Here is a 14,662-nt window from a genome sequence, read left to right on the forward strand (position 1 = left end):
TGCCTTATTTATGTATTAAATAACTAATCAAATGTGTTTTGTTATAGATTACAGACAAGCAGAGCTTTATATCAAGCTGCTAGGCAGTCGCATGCTGTGTTAGAAAAAATTATGTTGCCAAGATTTTTACATAGTGAAGAGGTAAGATGTCCTCTATTATACATTTTACTGTGGCTTATTTTCCAGTAAGTAGATAATTGATATCTAAATTTAAATTTGATTATCGATATAAATTAATTTAATGTAGCACTTACAGTGGACTCTACAAAACGCTGTATTTGGAAGCAATATGGTGCCAAACGATAAGCGTGTTACAACCTGAATGTCTATTATCTGTCTACACTAATATTTTTGTTCCAGTTTTATAAATTATTAATAGGAAGCAGAGTGCCAACTGGTTATCAGAAGAATTTGGCTAAAAGTAAGTTAAATGTAATAAATAAAATATGAACATATTTACCTTTAAAATTTTACTGAAACGAATACACCGCCAAGAACTCGATAAACTTAGTATATTATCATATTTTGAAGTTGAAAGTGAAAGTTACTTTTTTTTTAATTCAATGCAAGGTTATGTAATGTCGATAAAAATATAACACCCTATTTACGGTTCACAAAGCTACTTATTTTTTTGAATGTAATACTAAACATATTTTATTATATCGATAAACATATCTCAATTCGTTCACAGGCCACATGAAAGACTAATGCAGTCGGCGCTAAAACTAGGAAATAAGTTAAAAGGTGCTCTGAAATCGACCACGATAGACGGTCAAGTGTTGGATTGTTTTGCGAATATCGATGAAGCTGAAGTGGACGGAGTCGACAATGTTGATATATTAAAGTATTTAGATAGTATAGCGGCGGATGAGCTGCGTGGAGACGATTTGAGCAATTATAAAGTTGTATTGACTAACGTTGAGACGAGATTGGTGAGTTCTTTTATATTATTTGTATTGCTCATAAAATATGTATGAAAAATATATTTTAACTATATCTTTTTCTGTTGATACTTGTGAATGTGTTGATGGAGATAGAAATAATCGAGTAAAGATATTTTATACCTTATAAAATATTTCTTTTAAAGATAGCCATAAACAAAATTATGTATGGTTTATACTAGGGCATGCAATTATCGGAATAATCCGATAATCGATAAAAATTATTGTTTTATTTTCCGATAAAACTGATAATTATGGTATTGGTGCAATCCGATAACCGATAAATTATCGATTATCGGATTGCATGCCCTAGTTTATACATTTTATTTTTAATATTAATAACAGATTTTTATTGATTAATATAGGTAGGTGTGTAGGTGTAATGTAGGTCTTATATTTCAACCGTCATTATAAAAAGCGTAGATGTCTCCACCCCAGCATGTTGTCCGCAGCAAGCTGCGCGGCGCGGCACGGTGCGCGTGTTCTCGCTGGCGGTGCACCGCGCGGCGCCGGCGGGCGCGGCGGGCGCGGCGGGCGCGGGCGCGCGGCTGTGGGCGCTGGAGCGCAGCGAGCACGACTTCCACTTGTTGAGGAGCAAACTGCACGAGTTCCACGGCGACGCGCTGCTGCACAACCTGCCGCTGCCGTCCAGGAGGTACCACATACATACATATCTATACTATTATATAAAGCTGAAGAGTTTGTTTGTTTGTTTGTTTGAACGCGCTAATCTCAGGAACTACCGGTCCAAACCGAAAAATTCTTTTTGCGCTGGATAGCCCTTTGTTCGTGGAGTGCTATAGGCTATATATCATCACGCTATATTCAATAGGAGCGGAGCAGTAATGGCTAATCTCGGGAACTACCGATTCAAACTGAAAAATTCTTTTTGTGTTGAATAAAAAATAATCCTTTGTTTGTGGAGTGCTCAAAGTCATATATCATCACGCTATGACCAATAGGAGCGGAGCAGTCATGGCTAATCTCAGGAACTACCGGTTTCAACTGAAAAATTCGTTTTGTGTTGGATAGCCCTTTATTTGTGGACCGCTATAAGCTATATATCATCACGCTATGGCCAATAGGAGCGGAGCAGTAATGGCTAATCTCTGAACTACCGGTTTGAACTGAAAAAATCTTTTTGTGTTGGATAGCCCTTTGTTCCTGGAGTGCTATAGGTTACATATCATCACGCTACGACCAATAGGAGCGAAGCAGGAATGAAACATGTTGCAAAAACGGGGAAAATTATTAGTTTTGAAGGCTTCCGTTGCCTGCGCTACGTAAACGGTTAAAGTTATGCAACAATAATGTATGACGGGATTGTTCCTCTTAAAAAGTTCAAAAAATATTATAAAACAAAGTCCCCCGCTGCATCTGTCTGTCTGAACATGTTAAACTCAAAAACTACCCAACGTATTAAGATGAAATTTGGTATGGAGACAGTTTGTTTGGGAAGAACATAGGCTTCCGGGAAACTTCTACTTTTATAACGGAAAACTTTAGCCTGAAAAACTTTATAACGCGGGCGGAGCCGCGGGCAAAAGCTAGTACATACATATAATACATATAAGCAGTACATATTCTTTCTTTAACCACGAATACGTACGTGCGTACGACCACACACGCACACACTAACAGTCATATAACAAAAAAATATGCATTTGTATAAACATATTCAAGTGATGTCTTTGATTTGATTATGTTCATATCAGTATGTGCGATTAATATATCAAGTAAATTTTCAAAAAATGCTTCATTTTACTGATATTTGATCCTCCAGGAATATTTATCGTATTTTTTTGTTAGTATATCCATTTAAATGGATTTCAAACTAAAAAAAAACAAAGTGCTTAAGGCATTTAAACTGGCATTAAATAATATCAATTCGAAATATATTTATCTGATCACTAATAAAAATTCCAACTTCCATAAAAGAGTAAAAATAAATCAATATTAATAAAATTTATATTTTTTCACTCCAGAGACAACAGCCCCCTAGAAACACTCCGGTACAAATACGAAGACTTCCTACAAAGGTTATTACAGAAGAGTCTTCTCCAGACAAGCGAACTTCTCCGAATCTTCCTCACTGAAGACGGAGACTTCTCCATGGTGGTTCAGGCTTCCACCTTAAACGCCACCAGCACTGACCTGGTGAATATATACCAGTCGGTGACACATAAACTGAGGAAAGAGAAGGGACAGCATCTGGAGAGTTTTCTGAGGAATTTACTTGTGTCTTCCGATATCGATCGGTATCAAGCTTTGTGAGTATATAAGTTATGTATGTGTAGGATAATTTTTGTTAAAATATAATCAGCTGCGAACTAAGACGGCGCGTAGGTTCTGGCGAAGTAAAACTGAGTTTTAAAATAATTGATTTATATTCCTAGATTCAATTTTAATATTATTTTGCAAGTAAAATTTAGATGTTTGTTAGTAATTTAGGCTTCAATAGGATATTTATCCACTAATATTTTCAAAACTTTACCTGCAAGTAGAAAAATATCATGAAGCTGGTAATAACATGTGTTATGACATCATAGTATACAATTTATATCGGCCCTAAATCACCTTATCAGGAGAATGTCGTTGGGTTCACGCAGTGCTTTATGTATTTATGTAAGTATTGGGACTTGGTTAAAATATACCGTCATATTCAATAAACGATCCCAATCGATTTTTTCGATCTCTCTCAAAAATGGACCAATCAGAACAAAGTTTTTATTGACATGTTACAAATGAGTTATTTTGATTGGTTCATTCTCGGAATCGGATTGAAGATTGAGATTGAGTTCGTTTATGGAAAACGGCTGATAGTGAGACAAAAGCTAGTTTGATACCGTTTGACAATCAACATGTGCGTTGTATAAGACTTTTAGTGTTGCTTACTGCTTCGCCCGCGTGAAAGCCTTTCTCGCTATAAAGGTCCTAAAACACTGTACCTATCCATCGCGTAATTTGTATGATCCCATTCCCATTTATATAAAGAATCTAATTGAAAACCCATAATTTGCCATGGGAGCAAAATTACCTATGTGTTAATCCAGGATATGGTGTATCTATTTGCCAAATTTCATTCAAATTCGTTCTGCTTATTCTGTATTTACTTCTAACAAACCTCTAAACATCCAAAATAACTGGGAATACATGGAAATCAAACGCGAAGCGCAAGACCAATCGAAATGACCCCTCCAGGGGACATAGGACGTTAATGAAAGATAATAATAATTACTAATAACTCGACATATCTTCCAGTAATAAAGGTACTGAACACACGTTCGTTCGTGTCGGGCGTGGTGGGGTCCGTGCTGAGCCTGGGCCGGGAGCTGTTGGACGACGCGTTCAACCGGTACCTCAACACCAAGCTCAGGGAACTGTTGAATGAACGGAGGCTCGCGCATCTCATCAGGCTCGGACAAGGTACGATTAATGATCCACATTTATCATCAAAAATCAGCGTTGCAGTACTCTTTAAGTAGTAATACGGCATTCAGCTGAATAAGAGGATTTGTTGTTTTTTTTTTTTTGTATTTATGTGTTATATTTAATTTCTCAATATGATTATTTGTCACTTTTAAATTCTGCCAGCAATATTTTTTTTTATTCCTATTTCTAATCATTCTCCAGAATATATGAAACAAAATTAGCCCATAAGTGTGTGCAACAAAATTCTGTATAACCCGTTTCCGCGAATGTATGATAGGAGTTGGGATTGTTTGTTGAAATTGGACAAATATCGGCTATATAGGAAAGATGGAGTAAAATATAGGACACATGTTGGTGCATAAAATATTATTAATACTGCCGATTAATCATGCTAAATTAGTCTATTTTTGTGGATGCCACAAAAATATAATACAGGGCAGATATTAGTATTATTATTAAATATTTATTATCAAATAAGTTGATCACCTAAATATCAGTCTGACTCTTTAGCCACTTTTGTCAAAAACGTCACTTGTTTGTTTCCGGATGAATAAATTGATTGCGTCCAAAATGCATTATTATAAATAATATAAATAATTGACACCTAAGTAAAACATTAAAATTTTGTTAAAATGTTAATAAACGTTACGATAAATTAATAATATCGTCATCTGCGCAGGCCTCTTATTCGGTAAGAAGTCATCGCAGCCTCGCAACAACGCGGCTGTCCAGCGAGAGTTAGCTCGCCGGCAGTTAATGGACTCGTTGCCTGGAGCTGCACTCGGGCTCGGATCCGGCGCGCTCGCCGTTCACAACGCCTTCGAGATCATACAGAAGCCGCACTTAAACAAACAGGCAAGTTTTTAAAAAAATATATATTCTCCATCATATAGAAGCCACACTTATATAAATAGATATCGTTAAATTAGAAATATGTCACATATGTATAGATTTCTAAAACGTTTTATTGTTTCAGCTGGTGTACAACTTACTTGACCTATGTATAGTGGAGTTATTCCCGGAATTGAGAAGCCCTGAGAGCAGTCCGTCAGGGAAAGCCAAAGAGTTGAGAATACGCGGAAGATTATTTATTGTGTATAAAGACTATTTAGAATTTCTATAATTCGGACTATTTCTCAATAAAATATGTTTCGTTCAAAATGACAAGCTCACTTAGCACAAGTACACATATTGTTTATTTTTTTATCGAGTTATAGAAGTTCTGCTGATAATTTATTTTATATTTATAACGGCTTTGCATTTTGTTTAAATTGCAAGTAAACACATACGTCTTGTAGATCCAACGATTTTGCGTAATTTTATTATATATATATAGTTATAAATACCGTATAACATTAAATATATTTTTGTATTATCTCAAAATAGTAATATCAACCGTGATATGGCTCGATTATTTTCAGATAAATATAAGTTAAATTTAATTTTTCGGTGAATAAATTGTAATTCATATATTGCGGCCATAAAACAATTTAATCGAGCCATTATCGACGTTCGAGGTTGTAGTAATAAGAATTGTGAAGACCATTAAATATTTTTAAACATTCAAATGTTTATAATGTAGAGCAAACACGAGAGAATAAACTATTTTGATTATCGTACAATTATTTGTTTTTCATTAAATCATGAGCATTAATAAAACGATGTGAAATTTCCGTACGCATTGATGTTTCCGAACGCAGGAAACAGTCCTTAGTTTTGTATTGCAAGTAATAAATTTACCCCACAGTTTAAGCGTAAACTTTTTGAAATAATAAGTAAATCTGTGTGTTGAAAGTGAAAAGTTTACGTGTTTCATTATTTGTTTATTTAAGCTGAGGTCTAAGTACTTTGTTTGTCTATAAAAATGTTGCCTACGTGATTTGTTATTTGTGTCTCGTGTTATTTCATCATCATCATTTTATTTATTACAATTAAAAATGAACTCCGATTCTTAATGTGTTTTTTATATTATTGCGATAACAGAATTCCACAAAACGTTTTATCCTGTAACTTGTAAGAAAAAAAATACTATACCAATATTTACGTCACAAGTCATGACATACGAGTCTGTAGTGGAGCTTGGTGGGGACACGTTGGTAACCCTAAGAAGCAAATGTCAAATTTAATTTACAGTGGAAAGTAAAAGGCAATGGGTGTGTTGTTTTGTGTTTGTTTCTAATTTTAGATAATTACGATTTAGTGAAATAAAAATAAAATTACTTGTGCTTCAGTATTCATTATCCGTTTTGTAACTAAAATATCACGTAAATATAACTGTGTCTAGAAGAATATATGAAGATTTTTGTTTGTCGTTATCAAAAATAAAAAAAAAACGGAAATAAACAATTGAACTTATCAATGTTATGTTTTTGTCATGTGTTAAATGTGCAAGGACAATAATTAGGACTTTTTAATTAACTAATTAATTAATTTACTATAATGGCTGTTTATACATACAATGACCATAAAAATGGATGCGTTAACTGAACATATTTGTGTTGTTCGATTATTTGAATTCGCAATGTCGTCTCCGTGCAAAAAAGGCGGGATGCGTCTTAGCGAGGCATTGGATAACATGCAACTTGCATACAACCCCATAACAAAACAATTACACTTTGTAAGTCCAAAAATTGTGAAATCTTCAGAAAATACAGCAGACGACGTTGATAAATTATCAAAGAAGAGCAGTTTCAGTGATGAAGGCAATTTTTCTATATCCACTTGTGAGAAAAGTGATACTAGTGATTCGCCCAAAAGCACCCTTCAGTGGGGTAGTGTCAATGGTCACCAGCGAGGAAAAGATGGTGGTTCATTCTCAAGCACTGTATCAAGCTTGTCGGAGTGTTCTTTGGGGTCAGGAGCATCTAAAGAAGATGAGGTACCTGATGTTGCTTCTGCAGAACAGGACCACACAAAATTAAAGAAGAAAGGATTGTCAGGATTTTTTAGCAGGTACGATTTCATGGCTCTTACTTTCATAAATATATTAAATATTTGAAAAAACCAATAAATAATATTTTTTTTGAGTTTATTGTATTAGGATTTATAAATTGTGAATTATAGACATTTAAACTAAAGTTACAATTAGGCTAATTTGTCATTCCATTGAACAATTCATTTCAAAATAAATAACAAGGAGAACAAACATGGCCACATGTGAACTAAATATTTACATTTACAGTATAAACAAAATCTTTAGTTTTAAATCTCAAAACACGCACACATCAAATGTATCAAACATAAAAATGTAATCTTTTGGTCCTTATTTTTCTTTATATAAGCAATGAAATTACCCAAAAGAAAATAAAAAAATATTTTCTTTTTTAGATCAGAATAAATTTCATAAATTTTAAAATTTATAAGGTTACAAGCAATATTATCCAGCAAAACCCAACTACAAAAACACTTGTGGATCAGACAGAAGTTTGATCATGTATGCGATTTTGATTCACATGTTTAACAGACTGTATTTTATAATTAATATTAAAACCTTATAAAAAAATATTCTTGGTCAGAGCACAATAAAACAACATAGTAAAAAATAAATTACTTTTATTGTAATAATTCTCAAAGTGTATAACATACTTAAATTTATTCTTAATATATTTAGTAAAAAAATTTAAACACATTAATATTGCTATAGACAATTATTCAAGGTGAAACGCTACCAAAATTATTTTCATCTTCACCACAAAGTTGACAAGATATTTCAAACAGTCTTTTTTGGTAGTCTGCCTTTTTCGAGAATCTATTGCTTATTCCTTCTATACAATTACTTATGTATAAACCACCCTTCTTTTCTAAATCTTTATTGAAACATGCAAAGAGGATGGAGACTGCTCCTTTTTCTGGTGTTTTAAAGAACAGTTTCATAGCCCACGGAAACAGTTTATGAATGTGGTGCCTTCAAATAAATCTGTGTTGACTATCCCAGGATGAACAGCATAGCTTCTAACTGGACTGTTGTTCTCTTCTAGAATCTTGTTAATGTATCTCGAACTCATTAACTGTGAAAAAAAACATTAATGTTGTAAACAGGTGTATAACAATACTAGATTTTCCACTTTAAATGTCATTTGCTTCTAAGGAGAGCAAAACAGGTCATTGAGTACCTAATTAAGAAAATAAAATATGCTTGTAGACGCTAAGAACAAAGTTTGCTGGAATTATGGGCCCATATATATTTATGTAATAATATATATATATGGAATTATATATATATAAATATGCTTTGAATAGATTACTTTGTTGTTGTCATCTAAAAGTGACTCTGATAAAACCAGAAAGTTAAATGTCTTTAACCTATGTTAATCAATATAACATGACACGAGATAATAATATCAAAAACTTAATGTTCCTTTTGTTGTACTTTTCCACAACATGGTATTTTTACGTCATGTTTATTTTAAAGGCCATGAGAATGGTATAAACTAATTTATTGTATAAGGAAAATAAAAGATTGAGCTGAATCACCTGCGCTAGTTTAGATTGGGCATAAGCAGGTCGTGTCATAATGCTCCTTCATGTTGATGTCCTCGAAGTAAATCTTTCCTGGATAATGCGCGCATGAAGTCACATTTACGATCCTCGACAGTCGATCCAATCTCCCACCAATTTTAAAGCTGGCAATAATAAATGTGTCAAATAGAAATGACCCAAATGATTGACAGCCAACTGACTTTCTACACCGTCTTCAGTTAGCTCATAGTCTCCAAACATAACTCCCGCGTTGTTTACTAACAAATTGATCTCCGAATATTTATCCAAAACATTTCTAGCGAATTCCTTTACAGATTTCAACGATTTTAAATCCAATTTGAACGCTTCAAGGTTTTCCGTTCTGCATTGTTTGTGCCATTTTTCGCCATCTCCGGCTTCTTATTCCCATGATGACGCGCATGTTGGCCTTTAACAATCCTCGGATAACTTCGGTGCCGATGCCGCGGCCCCCGCCGGTGATAACGGCGATTTTGTTGCTCGCGTCTGGCATCACAACGCGATTTCTCCATACATTGATCCAATCGTCGATGAGGCCGCCCGCCCCGGCGCCCTGCATGTCTAATGTGTACCGCAACTCGCTGAGTATGTGCTTGAGGGGTTTGTGCCTGTTTACATACCAGTAAACAGCAGCGGCGGTGGTCAAAACAACAGCTGACGCGATGACAAACGACATGTTGGAGGTTATATCCGTCCGTACGACGCGACGTCCGACTTGCACTGCCGTTTGTTGCTTTCACTCGGCTGTGGCGTGCTTTCTCCGACCGTTTGTTTACCGCTAGTCCTCGTCTCGCACTGTGAATTTATTAGCGTTAAATATTTTTATCCTGCGATAAAAATAATAACAATTGGTATTCGCGTGCTATCGATTCCTGACCTCGTAGGCTACTGAAAGGATGATGTAATGTTGTATTAATTTGTATTTCACGCGGGAAGTGATGCGTCAATGTGTGCCTTATTGTATGGTAAATGGATTTGGGTAACATATCTAAAAAACCAGCTTCAAATCTGAAGATATGTCAGTCGCGATGCGAGGTTCTGTTTACTCAAATGTCAAACGACTGTGGATGTTTACTTGCAAAATTTAACTGCGCATGCGCATTCCGCGTAGTTATTTATCGCTTACCCGCCTGATTTCTAATTACCGCATTAACACCGAACCGGTTTTCGTGATTTATTCAACGTTTGTACTACATTATAATTCGATGGTTATGATTGTATTTTTATATAACTCGGGTGTGAAAGGGACGCAGCGATATAAATAGATGTTCGTTTCCTTGATGGTGTTTTTATGGCATTTTATCATAGCGGTAAAGACTAGTTCCCCTCTGTGTGATTTAATGAAGGGTCTTTGAACTGCTACCGACGTTGACGGCGTGCACTGATGCAACACTATGTTTATCTGTGTGGACTGTGGACATAAACTTGCATCTGTGCATTTAAATGTCGGGATTATGACCCTAGTAAACGCGCCACCACTCACTCGTGAATATGTACGAGTGGAAATAAACTCCAATGCGCTTGAACAATTATTAGGTTATTTTATTATTAGAAAGCTTCGTTTAGGATTTGAATATTCAATACCTATAGGTATTAACCCTACCTACCAGCTAGTTGACGTCGGTTGAACACGCGATGCGAATAAGCACGAATAAAAGATCTTTTCTGATCGCGCCAATTAATACGAGCACTCAATTAGCTTCGTGTGTTTGCCAGGGCATTTGTTCGAGCGTTTCTTACTTAAGGCGACGAATAAGGGTCGAACTTTGTTTTAATCTCAATGTCTTCACTATCAAAAACACTCACAACATTGCGTCATTGTTGTAAGGAAGAACCTTGCGGTATTATCGCATAAATATACACTACGATACTCCTTGTGGCCACAATACAAGCGGCGATGTGAATGAAGTACACGCAAATAATGCGTTATCGCTCGACAACAGATTATGAAATCCGTATTATCAGTTATCAACCATACAGGTCAATCAATCTAAGTCATTCGCGGATTGTGTTATGTATTCAAACTATTTGGGTATTTATTGTTTTATTGTATTCAGAATTGAATACATTATATAAACAAGTCAATTTCAAAACTACATGTGTACTTCGTTATTGTTGACTTATATTACTTTTATTCCGAGAACTACTCCCTTTATTGCCTTATAAAAAATATTCTTTGTTTTTTTTTACATAGGGACCAAACTGCCTGATATTATAATAAAGAAGTTTATTAGATATTTGTTGACAGTTGCTATAAACAGAATGATTTGCATTTGTACGACTACTATGCTGTTCAATAGAATATGATGACTCTAATGTTATCAGATTTAAAGTTCAATCTTCCTATGTTATTACCTGCCTACAACTTAACACAACTGAAAACAAAACAGCAATACAAAGTCCGTTTCAAAAACAATACGACATAACGCAGCAACTGGCCGCATACGTAATATCGCATTAACAATGGCCAATCCCGTGCCATGACCGGGGAAACCAGTTTCAAAGGCACTACGACCCGAGCCTCCATCACGATCACAACCTTGGACTCGACGTTCAGGTATTTAAACCATTGCCAGTTTATCAAACAGATCTTTATGCAAGCTCTTGCAAATGCAGCAATGGATGGGTCACAGCATTATGAATCGTTTGCGAAGCCCTTGAAATACATTATGGTGGATTCAAGTCTTCAATTCAATCTGACTTTGGTACCTAAACTTAGAGAATACCTTGGAAACATTGCCAGCTTTTAAAAGAAACGATTGCCTGAAGCCCTATTGATGCAGCATTGGACGTGTTAATAGATGAGATATCGCGAAGCCTTTCAAATTCAATGGTGGTATTTTTTCTTTGTCTGCGGCTCGCCTGCTCGTGCTTGTTTACGATGCTTTCGTTGATAATATATTGGTAAGAGCGTGCGAAAGTCGAGAAAAAAATTGCGAATTTAATGTTCTACACATATCTATCTAAGGTTTGTTACAATTAAAGTCGCGGTATATCATCAGACAATTTGAAAAATCCCAATAGTTGTTTTTATCGATTCATTTGGTTTAGTAGTTTTAATTTCAAGATCATTGACTTTTATTGAAAGGTGGCAAAAAATGGGTGATTTTTTACCACGCACTAGTAATAACATAAGATATATTCTAAGGTGCACACATAAGTTTAAGTCACTTGAATCTCCGTAGGGGCAGCTGATAGGCCTCCGAATGCAGGTGCGGTTCACCGAGAACCACCACGTGTTTTTCCAATTGACAATTAAACAAAAACTGATTTCTCGCTACTGAAGGATCAAATGTTGAACCTCACCAACTTAACAGCCAAAGTATATTATAGTAACCCACTGATTTTGTACTATAATAACGGAATAACTATTTATAAAGATGACTAACATTAATATCGAGGGACAGATGTTCGTTAAGTAGAGAATGATAAAGTGTAGCCGATTGGTGTGAAAAAGACAGGCGACAGAGTGCATACAAGACACCTGATACTCCTCGTGTTTCGCACATGCAAACCGTGTAACGTTTCTCCGAAACGGTCAGGATGGGATAGCAAAAAAATCTGTCGATATATTTGAAGAAAAAGTGATGATTATTTTTAGCTTCTATAATTTCAATTGTTAAAGCTTTTTTGCCTGTAATGTGGTTATACCATACTCAGTCTCCAAATTCATTAAAACTTCAAGCATTTCACGTTTATAAATGAAATTCATGAATATAAAATAAAATTCATTTTTGAATGAAAAAATTTAGAACGTTTTTACGCTCACGGCTTCCATATACATTGTATAGCCGACTGTTGGATACTTCACGCTCTTATGGCCATATGTGCGTCATACTATTTTAAATGTAAAATCGACCGGCGTGCCACGCTTCTGTAGGCATTCTTTAAACTCGGCCATTCTGTGAATTTAAAAGCCTGTTTTCTGACAGAGCGGCGAGATTTTCATTCTAAGTGATTATTCAAACCGTGCCGTATTTGGCACACTTGTTTTTAGGAGTTCAAGTAATGCGTTTACATCCACAATCCATAAAATGTTTTTAAGTAATTATCTGCGTATATGTAGTAGAGGACATGTCGTTATTATCGTGTTTCTACACGCCAGAGTGACAATCAAAAGGGTAATTATGTCGTCATCAGTAGAGTTGGTTACGTCTGTGGGAACATAGTTAGTAGCTGTAATTTACAATGGGTCATTTAATACTTCCTGTTCAATAAGTACACACATTAGCAGATATTGTTTGGAATGTTTCTACTTGCGGTAACGGACTCATGTTAATGTATTGGATTGTTTACTTCGATGTTTCAGTTTGGGGAATTTTGGTGACGTTCATTACCTAATTAAACAAAGATAGGTTCATTTTACGAGATATAAAAATAAGGGCAAGTATTTATAGTCAAATAGTGTTGACATGACTGCTGGTACTTAATATGTAGATAGATATTTGTATATCATGAAAACAACAAAATAAATTACTTTTGCGTTGAGTGGTACATTGACCGAGCTTATCATCCAAGAGTTGTATATTGAAAATACTATTATATGAATTCACATCTTCCCACCCTTGTGCCGTTTACGAGGGGTCAGTTCATGTTTTATAAGTAGATAGCATATTGATTTAACGATGGCCCTGGCCTGACGTCATACCTCCTTGGGTATTTGAATACTTCTCAATATTAAAACCAGCGTGAATGAGAGTCAGCAAAAAATAATGATACTTAGGTATCAAATTCTAAAACGATTATCATTCACGTCGCATCATCGAGAATGACTGATGACCGTGTCATAAGATTAAAAAACCGGTGAGACGCAATGTAACAAAAAATGTGACAACGCGATCGGTACAGCTTTACGATTTCGATAACTTATTCAATGATGAAACGTCGATTGATACAGTTAAGAAACTTACGAAAATGTTGATTAACATTCTATTCCGGTTTCTAATGCGCGTATGGGAACCCAAAACAAAAGACGAGATTCAAAGTGTGACTTGAGCTTTTGTACGTTCTATGTGGATGAAAAAAATGCTTACTAAATACTCCAGTAAAATACATAAGTATTAACGCCAGGAACATTATTAATTATCGTTAGATTAATAAACTGTACAGCTAAAGCTATTACCGTAGAAATTGATTTATGTTCTTATAGTTTCCTTGCAAGAACGTAGATTATGATCTGCCCAGAAGATGCTATCACTACGGTACAAAGAGCGGCCATGTTTCTCAATAATTTCTACACCAGATTGGTAGCGGAGTTTTGTAGCTGGCGGCAAGAATGATTTTGAATTGGATTTATATACTAAGTTCGATATTTATCATACAAATATTGAAACGAGATGTATTAGGTACGTAATGACGTATAGCTGTGTTAGTTGTAAAATCAATTATCAAGAGGTTTATAGAAGGCAGAGTCCGTACTCTACCTTCGTCATCATACTTTATAAGCCCTAGTAATAATAAGGAGTAGTTTGTTTAGTATTATATTTCCAACTATAAGTAGTAAAGCCATCTGCATCGCAACCATCACAAACTATAGAACATAATATTTGCAAAGGTATTACATAAGTTCACATTATATTCGAAGAAGAAGATAGAGTGGCATCTAGTGCTTTAACAGATTGCCTTGTTATTGTAATAGTGGTAGTCAATACCTTGCTATTTTATGTACTACTGAATGACGTGGCGTGGAAGTCACTCACATAGTAAACGTTGCGATAACAACAAAAGCAACGCCACCTCAACTTTGAATAACAAAGCACTGTATGTTACTGTATTCGTCACCCTGAGACATT

At 35.2% G+C, this 14,662-nt stretch overlaps 3 protein-coding genes across 3 annotated transcripts; 2 read left to right on the forward strand and 1 right to left on the reverse strand.

The window, feature by feature from the left end:
* Positions 1–707: 707 nt before the first annotated feature.
* On the forward strand, positions 708–3,230 carry LOC119192855. The gene is made up of 3 exons (XM_037446610.1): positions 708–932; positions 1,394–1,596; positions 2,927–3,230. The coding sequence occupies exons 1-3, from the start codon at positions 708–710 to the stop codon at positions 3,213–3,215; spliced, it is 717 nt and encodes a 238-aa protein (XP_037302507.1). The 3' UTR covers positions 3,216–3,230.
* A 295-nt stretch (positions 3,231–3,525) lies between these two features.
* LOC119192854 (sorting nexin-14-like) lies at positions 3,526–6,328 on the forward strand. Its single transcript, XM_037446608.1, has 4 exons — positions 3,526–3,566; positions 4,203–4,367; positions 5,053–5,228; positions 5,350–6,328. Exons 1-4 carry the CDS (start codon positions 3,557–3,559, stop codon positions 5,494–5,496), a joined length of 498 nt encoding a protein of 165 aa, XP_037302505.1. The 5' UTR covers positions 3,526–3,556; the 3' UTR covers positions 5,497–6,328.
* Positions 6,329–7,908: 1,580 nt separating this feature from the next.
* On the reverse strand, positions 7,909–10,529 carry LOC115453776 (retinol dehydrogenase 11). Its single transcript, XM_030182499.2, is given in 7 exon segments — positions 7,909–8,266; positions 8,269–8,380; positions 8,847–8,877; positions 8,879–8,987; positions 8,990–9,207; positions 9,209–9,665; positions 10,478–10,529. Coding segments are annotated over 6 exon segments (1,050 nt in total). The 5' UTR covers positions 9,547–9,665; positions 10,478–10,529; the 3' UTR covers positions 7,909–8,024.
* Positions 10,530–14,662: the final 4,133 nt, after the last annotated feature.

This window comes from Manduca sexta, unplaced genomic scaffold (assembly GCF_014839805.1).
Source record: "Manduca sexta isolate Smith_Timp_Sample1 unplaced genomic scaffold, JHU_Msex_v1.0 HiC_scaffold_3276, whole genome shotgun sequence".
In the NCBI taxonomy this organism is placed as follows: Eukaryota; Metazoa; Arthropoda; class Insecta; order Lepidoptera; family Sphingidae; genus Manduca; species Manduca sexta.